The sequence below is a fragment of the Strigops habroptila genome, chromosome 1 (genome assembly GCF_004027225.2).
Source record: "Strigops habroptila isolate Jane chromosome 1, bStrHab1.2.pri, whole genome shotgun sequence".
NCBI classification, from domain to species: domain Eukaryota; kingdom Metazoa; phylum Chordata; class Aves; order Psittaciformes; family Psittacidae; genus Strigops; species Strigops habroptila.
Window position 1 is genome coordinate 20,403,676 of NC_044277.2, and position 9,807 is coordinate 20,413,482.

At 45.9% G+C, this 9,807-nt stretch overlaps 1 protein-coding gene across 1 annotated transcript; it reads right to left on the minus strand.

The window, feature by feature from the left end:
- Positions 1-308: 308 nt before the first annotated feature.
- On the minus strand, positions 309-7,209 carry CTHRC1 (collagen triple helix repeat containing 1). Its single transcript, XM_030481936.1, has 4 exons — positions 6,947-7,209; positions 4,074-4,295; positions 2,774-2,990; positions 309-1,533 (listed from the first exon to the last, which is right to left on the minus strand). Exons 1-4 carry the CDS (start codon positions 7,082-7,084, stop codon positions 1,391-1,393), a joined length of 720 nt encoding a protein of 239 aa, XP_030337796.1. The 5' UTR covers positions 7,085-7,209; the 3' UTR covers positions 309-1,390.
- Between the last annotated feature and the right edge of the window lie 2,598 nt (positions 7,210-9,807).

Consider the following 9,807-nt stretch of genomic DNA (forward strand, 5'->3'; position numbering starts at 1 on the left):
AAATACCAGCTGTATAATTTGCTGGTTTACAGCAGTACCACACATAAGCTAGCAGTTGGGAAAGTGCGAATCCTCTCCTAGCTGCAGGTGTGTTCCTCCAGCATTCTTCACAAAAGCTGCAGATAATAGCTACCAATTTAAGATGTATGGGGAAAATCTTATAACCAGATCAGAAAAAAACCTGAGACTTAATGTTAGCTGAAATAAATTCATTATCTCAGATTTAATGTTTCTTCCTTTTAATGTCTGGGAAGACTGTAGATTTCTGCATGTTATACATGCTGTATCTTGTTGGGATTTTTTTTTTATTTCCTTAATGTAAAATTGATTTTGTAATGTAAACATGACTGTTGTTTCCCTTGAGAATCTCTAAAATTAAAAAAAAAAATATTTTAGTATATCACTTGTTGCATTTGGAAGAAAACACTTAAAGCGCTGAAGCTAATGGTGTGCTGCCATGATCAGCATTGTCACTTGTCCAGTCTGGAGGTTGCAGTCAAATAGCTGTGACATCATTCTTTCACTTTACCAATACACTTTTTGAAAGGCATTTCAGCCTGCCTTATTTCTATATCCTCCAAACTATTTAATAGGTCTAGCTTTTACTTAACACCAAAGTGATTTTACATATCTGAAAGGCTGAATCTAGGAGAATTATTTTATTGAAGCAATTAAATTTTGTAACTGTAAAGTTTTTTAGCATCTGCATGCTAATAGTGGAGACCAATCATAGATGCTTATACCGAAATCCAGTCTATCGGCAAGCAAAAGAGGGAAGGAGAGCTTACACAGTCTATTTTTAAGTAAGTCATTCAGAACAAGGTATTTTAACACTTACCACATCATCTAGGTCACAGTTAAGTCACTGGGAGTTAGTTGAGAGACTTATAAGTGTAACAGCAGAGCATCCTATTCAGTAGTCAGGTTTACCAGGAGTAAAGGAGTAGATATTACATATGTTTTCTGAATGCTAAAGCCAAGATCTGAGTTTACTTTCTTAGAACTTTCTGTGAAGTCTTCTAAGAAAATCATGTTTCATAAGACCATGTAAACACTTTAAACACTTCGATGGTCAATAAAATAGCTTGGCTCTTTTATTTGTAAAAGGTCTTATTTATTTGACACAAAAAGTTACAGTTAACTCTTAAAATGGTGGTGGTATATTTTCATACATCAAACAAGGAATTAAAAAAGGTAATGAACTTGAGTTTGATATTTATATTCTAAAATGACTATTGTAAAAAGCCTCTGCAATGTGCAAAAAAAAGGCTAGACAAAGACTACAGATGCAAGAGTTTGGTGCCTTCCACTCACATACTTGCATCCAACTCCATAGAAATAAATTCTGAAGAAAATGGTATAAAATAAAAAAGGGGGGGGGGGGGGGGAATTATTTTGGCAGTTCTTCAATGATAATGCGGGAGACTGAGTTCCATCCAGTAGAAGCATCTCCCCGTGGATAATCTGAGCAAGTCCCGACCCAGATGGCAATGTCCACCAAACCAGCATTGATCCCTTCACACAGACCTTCCACTGGTTAAAGATAAAAATCAGGTTACCTCAGCAGACAAAACCACTTTGTATTTCACCACTGAAGATGGACACCAGTTCTTGAGAACAGCAGTTCATTGCAAGCTTATGCTGTTTAGATAAACCTGAATAGCACTTTTAGAAATAAAAACTATTGCTTAGAGATGTGGCAGCATAGGTTAGAGTCACGCACTACCTTTATCCATGCTGCTTCTTGATGACTGTTGCAATACCTGCAGCAGATCACAACCCACAGGATGGCTACATGGGAGATGATACACCTGCATCTGTAAACATCCAAATTCCCTAACTGGTAGCTGGGATATGGCTTCAGTCCCATCCAGCCATCTTTTTAGCAGGGATGGGGAGGGGGAATAGGGACACCGCCGTAACTGGCTTCCACAGCTAAGCCTTGCAAAGGTGATTGCTGCCCTGGAATCTCTTCCACTCTTAATTCATTGCTTCTGCGTAAAGTTCCACTTCTGTTGTCCCTTTTTTCTTGCCACTACCACCACCAGTTGGAGGTGCGTTAATGAGGACATATGGGTCCTACTCCTTAATGAAAAAACTCTATCATAACTCTAGATGTTAGATTATATACTATATAATGTTGGATGTTAGATTCATATGCTATATGAAATAGTATAGGGAGAATAATGGAGAAAGAGTATAGACTTGATGTTAGTTCCCCTGTTCCTAGTATCACCTCCTTTTATGTTGAAATTACTTCACTAATTTGCCTTTTGCATAGCAACTGAGTAATATTTCCTAGCTATTTCACTTTGGGGGTACTTTTCTGCCCCACCTGAAATTATAGGAGAAATTCCAGGAGGAATAAGTCTAATTTTATGCACAGATACTGTGCAAATATCAGTATGACATGACTCTGTCTTCTTGGCAGAAAGGCAGTTTCTCCACATGCTAATACAGCACAAAATGTCTCTGTATTCATGTAGCAGAGATCAGTAGAACTGTCTGGTTAGAAATCTCTTCCATTTCTAAATTGCAGAATGTAAGTGCCATCAAAAATATCACAGTAATGAAGTACCACTTAATAAATAATTCTGTTAATATTGATAGTCACCTGTGAGACAGCAGAGTAAGAGTAACAAGCGTTAGCTGGCCCCTCTTCCTCCTCCTTTCAGTCTTTTGAGTTTATAAGGCAGACTTTACCCTCTGCACTTGGTGACTAGATTTGCTACTGGCTTCTCCATCTCTGTTCATGCAGTCTCAGCATACATACCTGAAGAAGTTCGGTGTATATTAATAGTAGAATTCAGCTCTGGGCTTCCTTGATCTAAATAGATTATGGCTTCAATAGGAAGTGGCCCAGCACATTCTGCTCCATTAAAAGTGAAGTACCAGCGCTGACAACAGGCACTTTTGCATTTTAGCCGAAGCGATCCGCTGAAGAGAACACGGAGAGCACTGTTGGAGCGCATCTTTGTAAATGTGCATTCCTGAGAGGAGAGAAAAATGCTTTGGTAGCAACCTCTGGGTTTTAACCTACTTATTTTCTACACATTTATATTTAGGAAATAGATTTTTGAATATATTAGGAATATATTTATTTCAGAATGGTTTCGCTATTCTCTTTAGTCCCTTCCCTCTGGAAAAAATGAAACAGAAGAAAAAAGTAGAGCCTGGCAAATACAGTATGGTGCAAAGATGCAAATCAGAAGCAGCACCTCATAGACAGTAATGGAGAAGTGGGATTGTGGAAATTCTTAACATGATTTAGGTAATACCTGCTGCTAAGTTGGTAACCTTGTTATATTCTGGGGTTTATGTAAAGGGGTATGAGCTGTCTGAAGGCTGTACTTAAGTCCTAGCAGGAGAGGACAGTACAATTTCTGTATCTGTTACCAGAAATCCTGGATTCACCAATTACAAGATTTGTGAAAGGCTTAAACCCTGAAAAAAGCTCCACAACTGAAAAAGAAACATTTTCAGGTTTTTAAGAAGTCGTTACCTGTCTTTAAAATACTGGATATCGGGGGATGGGGGAAGCTAGGGACAGTTCTGCAAATACAAGGCAATGAGAAATACCAGCTCAGAAAGGTTCTCACTGTAAGCACAGCAATAGCAGTTAAATTTCTCCAACCAATCTGGGCATTGCTTCATAGCTGTGATTAAGGTGGGATTTCTTCCCCTTTCTAGGCTCGCACCATTGTGTTTAAAAGTTTTATACCCAGGGCTGCAGTGAAGGGCAGGCTGCTTGGGTTAGTCTGGGCAACCCTCAGTAGTTCTGCTCCTTTTTGCAGGTTGCCCAGAGAAGCTGTGGCTGCCCCATTCCTGGCAGTGTTCAAGGCCAGGTTTGACGGGGCTTTGAGCAACCTGGTCTAGTGTCTGGTGTCCCTGCACATGGCAGGGGGTTGGAACTAGATGATCTTTAAGGTCCCTTCCAACCCAAACTGTTCTATGACTCTGTGAAAAAGGCTTCAAGGAGAAACCTGTACAATTGGTGCTACCCAGCTCACAGAGGGAGATTGAGACTCTGCTGTGGTTGGTGCAGTGCAGCATCCGTGGCAAAGCTAACTTACTGCTATCTTCCCAAGATCAATGCCATAGTTAAGTGCACTCCATGAACACTGCTTGAAGTTGGGCGTCCAGGACTCCTCGATGCTCTCGCGCATGCATTCGCCCTTCTCTCCCTTCAGCCCATCCCGTCCTGGGATCCCAGGCGTCCCAGGGATCCCGTTGGCTCCAGGGTTTCCATCTCGTCCGGGAACGCCGCTGGGGCCTTGCAGGCACACGCCATTGTACTGAAACACAGAACAGATCTGGCTGCTTCCATCCCTCACTCAAAGGCTAACCAAGTCAAACACAAACAAACAACAACAACAAACAAACCCCCTGCTGTGACAGGCAATTTCTGGATCACCAAGAAGATGGTTCCACAGAGGGAAAAAAAGGGAAAAATAAAAGTTCAAAGATAAGCAATGCCAGCAGGATTTGCTATAAATTAAGACGCCAATTATTTTATGAAAAGAGGCATAAATCCTAGAATTAAAACATGGCAAAAAAGAAAAAAAAAAAAAAAGGAAGAAAGAAGTGGAGAAACCTTTGCATTTCATAGAGAGAAGTTAAGTCTGGTTTCCTTCTATCTCACCGTCTCCGCCACAGAATCACATTGCGATAATCACACCACGCAAGTCAGACTCCAGAGTGCACACAGTGAGTCAGTGTTGATGTGGATGTGGAAAGCTGCACCCTGGAATAATCCCAGACTCAGGATTCCCATTTGTAGCAGTGGGAAGGCACACATGGGAGGGACAGCACACTAACATCCTCCCTAACATCACGGTATTGAGAAAGGTCAGACATTGCTCTCCCAGACCACATGTTAACACATGTTGCCTTCGTACCTTATGGGATTTGAGATGCCCTCCTTGGAGAGGAGGTTTGTGCAGCGCAGAGCTCCTTCCCCAGCAGCCTGAGCACTGGATGCTGGGCGACACCCGTGTGTGGAGTTGGGAGAGCAGGAAAAGAAACATCAAGCAGGAACCTGTGGGGGCTGGGGGTGGCAGGGCTTTCACTTTAAATGCTCTTGCCCATCTGGTGACTGCTTCCTCTTCATCCCAAGGCCACACAGATAATTACATTCTGCTCTTGCCCTTTCTCACGCCTATATCTCTTCACCTGTTTTAAACCACCTAATCCCTACCTGTTTCAAAAAGAAATGACTAACGAACTATTCCTTCTCCTGCAAGCCATACCACTACTGCACCATGGGAGCTGTAAGCTACAGCCTCTGCCTTCTCTCCTTTGTCAGGCTGGTCAACTTTCTTCTTCTGGGGCTGTTCCTTTTCCAGGGCTTCGGTGCAAAACAGGCACCTGGACATCACAGGCTTGGCTGGAGCCACTCTACAAATAAAATGAGTGAGTGTATGAAGAAGTCTAGTAAGCAGTGAGGCGAGAGTTGGATTAATGGATGCTGGCATTCCCTTAGTACCTTCACCAAAGAAAACACTGTTGACAAATGGCAGTGGAAACAGTGGGATGTTATAATCAAGAAAGCCACGTGTAGAAGTTGTTAGCTGCAGAGCAGGCTGCTGGGCAAAGCACACACTGACTCAGAGACCATGCGAATGATGCAGACATTTTTGTTTCGCGCAGCACTGGTTATCTGCTTTTGCTGCTCTTTTCCCACTGGATGCTACTTGTAACAGTGACTGTCTCTGGCTTCCTCATGTGGTTACTCACCACAGAAATGCCAAGGATGTGGAAACTGGGGCGAGCGGGGGGCAGACGAGGCTCAGGCCTCATGCTTTCTTGAGCTGGAAATGCATAAAACATCTTTTAAAATGTCTACTGAAGGCAGGATCCTCTCTGGAGCATGCCTCCATGCTGCCCTGAAGGGCTTTTGCTGAAGCACTCAGTACAACCATGCTGCGCCTGCCTCAGCTGCCAGCACTTTACCTGCGCTTTGCTGCTTACTCTGTGGCACACGAAAGCATGGAGCAATGCAAGAGAAATGAGAGACCCTGAAACACTGCTCCAATGTAATCTCCTCCATGTGTGCTGACTCCTTATTCTCAATGCAATTCAATTTCCACAATTAAAGTAAAAGGGTAATGAGGTGGTGTGAAAGTGAAGGAGCTTTGTACCAGCGGTGCTTCAGCACATCAGTTCAGGGGATCTCTCTGGAGACTTAGCAGAAATGGCCCTGCCACTGCTTTTCTATAGGAGGTGAACGGCAGCCCAGGCACTCACAGAAATAGCTTCACATCTGCTTTCTGCATTCCAAAGACTGGAAAATCTCCCTCCTTTTTTCTATCCCTGAGACAGGATAGTCCCTGTGCATCCAGGTTTCTAGTTGCAATGGAACGGCAGTCCCAGGTGCCAAAGGGGATAATGCATCAATACCACGCCAAGGCAAAGGGGGGGCAGTAAGCATGCAGATACGGTTTTTGCAGTAACTAACGGCTACTAAAAAGCAGTCCTCTGGTTTCTCTCTTGTAGTTTATTGTCCACTGGCCCTTTGGGATCTGAACAGCATCACCACCGACATGCAGGGACTGCGGTGTTCCAGCCGGGCCGGGCTCCCCACAGGCGGCCGAGAGCAGAGCCCACCATGGCTTCAGCCGCAGGCTCTGGGTCTATGTAGAAAACACGAAGGAAAGACACGCACGCATCCGTCGCAAAACAGCGGTTTCTATCACAGCTCGTCCAAACCTTTCTCAGCATTTTCCCCATTCCGCACAACCAGGGCGTAATAAAAAACAACCCAAGACAGATCCCGAGCGGCGCCGGGACCCGGCGGTGCCCGGCCCGCAGCGGCAGACAGGTTTTCCGAAAACCGCTGATTTTCCCTTTTTTTCCCCCAACCTTTCCAACAAAAAAGAGCCGCGCTCCTCCGTCCCCCCAGTCTCTGCCGCCCCGCTCCCGTCCCCACAGCCCCCGCCGCTCTCACCATGTCCACCACCTCCCGCTGCCTCAGCGCCTTCTGCTTCCCCTTGGGGCTCTCCGAGCCACCGAGCGGCGGGGCGGCCGCCAGCAGCAGCGCCAGCAGCAGCAGCACCGGAGCGGCGGCGCCCGGGGCGCGGGGCATGGTGCGGGCTGGGGCCGCGGGGCTGGGGCCGAGGAGGCTGCGGCGCGGGGACTATACCCACCGCTCCGAGCGGCAGCGCGGGGATAAATGACCCTTTCAGAGCGCGAAGCCCGAGCTCCCTCCCCGGGGAGGCCCGGAATTTCCATCCTGTAACCGAGCGGGAACGTCCAGGCAGAGACACCTCCCCGCAGCCATTGGCACGGGGGCCGGAGGGCGCCCGCCCCTCGGACTAGCCCAGCGGACCTCGCCCCGGGAGGCGCCGGCAGCCCCGGACGGGCCCTCCTGAGCACCGGGGAGCCTCGTCCCAGTCTCGGGAGCTCGCCCTGCGGCCGGGAACCCCTTTCCGCCAAGAAATCCCTTAACGGTCCAGCAGGAGTTCCACCGTGAGTGGAAACGGTGATAAAACAGCAGCAGCTGAGGTAGAAATCACTGGTTTTGTTTTGACAGAAGGGCCAGGTAAGGGCACAAGATCCTTCTGAACAGCAGCGGAATTTGGGCTTTTATCGAAGAGCGTGGCATTGCCTGAGTGAACACTTATCAATTTAATAACCCAAGAAAGTCCTCTGCAACCCAGCATATACCATCCCATTTTGCTTTCATTTAAAGTAATATTTTATTTTTCATCATACTAGAAATTAAAGCATTATGAAATAAAGGATGCCGTGTGTCCTTAAGGATTAAATAGAGAAATAGCAAATATTCAAAAGGTATGTTCTGTATGCTGCGATCTTCCTGGGGTTTGTAGAGTTTCCAGAAGGGGGAGAGAAGCTTTGGTATTTTTCTTCTCAAGTATTTAACAAAAACACACGTTTCTCCTCTAGGAACGCATGTTACAGGACGTTCAGCCATTCACGCTGGACTGGATTTTTGTTTACACTAAACCTTTCCAGTGGCTCTGCCTGCAGTTAGTTACTTCTGTGCTTTAAGCCACTTCTACCTTTCTCCCCCCTCCACATCCGTACTGGCTGAACAACAGCAGCGAGCTGAGATTTGCAGCACAGGTCACGCTGCTGGCATCAGCCCCAGCACACACCATCCTGGGCACTGGGACTGGCACCAGCCTCATGGCTGAAGTGGGGGGTCCTGCACTGTGAGGGATGGCAGCCATGCACCAACTAGCTTCATAAAACAGCTGGTGAAGAATGATGGATCCCTAAACCAGTTGGGAAAATTCATGGAATGTTGTAAATCCTTAATTATAGCAACTGCTCCTGTGACAGCTTATATGAGCATCACGCACAAGCAGAAGCTTCGTGGTGCAGCTGAGTTTGGGTCTGGGCTACAAGCTTTTAAATCCCAAATGGCTGGCTTTGCCAGGGGAAGCAAACTGGCGAGTGCTGTAAAAGAAGGTCTTAGCAAATACTAATGGGACATCTGCTCTGAGCTCTGGTGAGTGCACTGGGCAGTTCTCAGTGCTCGTTTGACTTGCAATGTGCATCACCATCTGGGAAACAAATGTCAACATCCTCCTTAGCCTACTTTAGTTTGAGCAAGCCTTGCCATCTGCTAAGCTTGTGCTCTGTGGGCTTTTGATATATTTAAATGCTTCTGAGGACAGCAACTGTTGTTGAATGCTGGTGAAATACTCGACTCAGAACTACTGATCTACTTTGACTTAACTGTTTCCCAGACAAAAGGAGCTAATATGATAAACTTGTAATAAACCAGGATCTGTATTACACCAACTGGTGATTCCTATATCTTACCCCTACTGACATATGATACAGAATTTACCTGTTATACGTGGCTTTACAAACACAGCAGCAAAGATGATGAGGTACATCCACCATTAAAATGTCACTAAAATCTTCCACTTGGCCAGTCCACTGCTGCACAACCCAGGCTGGCTCATATAAGGTCAGCATGGCATTGTCAGTGCAATGTGCACAGCAGATGCTCGTGCCATGAGGCTGGTGCCATGAGTGCAGTCTCTCCACTGCAACTTGAGCTCTTCTCCCCCTCACACAGCCTCTCAGTATTCCCAAACAAGAGCCACACAAGCCTGGAGAGGAGGATGTGCTCAGACACACACGTATTTCCACTACCTCAGCAAAGAATGTTTAAATTCAAGGGGCTGCCCTCTGGGTCGCTGGGTATCTCCACCTTTCTTGTGAAAACTCGTCCCGTTTATGAATACAATTTGTTAGAGCACTGGTGTGAATTCAACCAGTAAATAATTGCTATTGATTCCTCAGTCTTCACTAAGTGAAATAACCACAGTAGGAAAGATGAGAAGCATTTTATTATGGGAACCCATTGCAGAGCCTGGGAATGAAAGACCAGGTCTATATTCCGAATTTGGTAGAAGAGACCAAGATCTGGTAGAACAGACCCAGGTCTGGTGGAAGAGTCTCCTTATATAGTGAGGAGAAGCTTTAACCACTTGGAAACAGATTCTTCTCAGATGGGAACTATATTACTTGTGGCTTTTCACAACCAGGAAAACCAGGCTTAGGTGTCTAAATATTACAGAAGGTTCAAGGCTGAGGATCCTGAGCCAAATGACGCCCAGCAAGGTAAGTGCCAAGACCTGGACCTTTCCTCTGCCTTTAACTCTTCCTGTATTATACAGTCCCCTCTCCCGGCAGTGTCTGGGGATTTTGGCTTTGATTGGCAGGCATATCTAGTCATTCCATTGGGGAACACGTGCATGGCACAGGGCAAGCAGCAGAGTGCTCAGGGTTAGCAGTGCAGCGCTCAGCATCGCAACACTCAGGATCCTT

What these genes read in the sequence shown, in the direction of transcription:
- CTHRC1 (XM_030481936.1), bottom strand. Translation starts at nt 7,084, where the DNA reads ATGCCCCGCGCCCCGGGCGCCGCCGCTCCGGTGCTGCTGCTGCTGGCG. An exon ending in TTGATCTTGGGAAGATAGCA is followed by an intron (nt 2,991 to 4,073) that starts GTAAGTTAGCTT and finishes CTCTCCTCTCAG; the next exon opens with GAATGCACATTTACAAAGAT. An exon ending in TATACACCGAACTTCTTCAG is followed by an intron (nt 1,534 to 2,773) that starts GTATGTATGCTG and finishes ATCTTTAACCAG; the next exon opens with TGGAAGGTCTGTGTGAAGGG.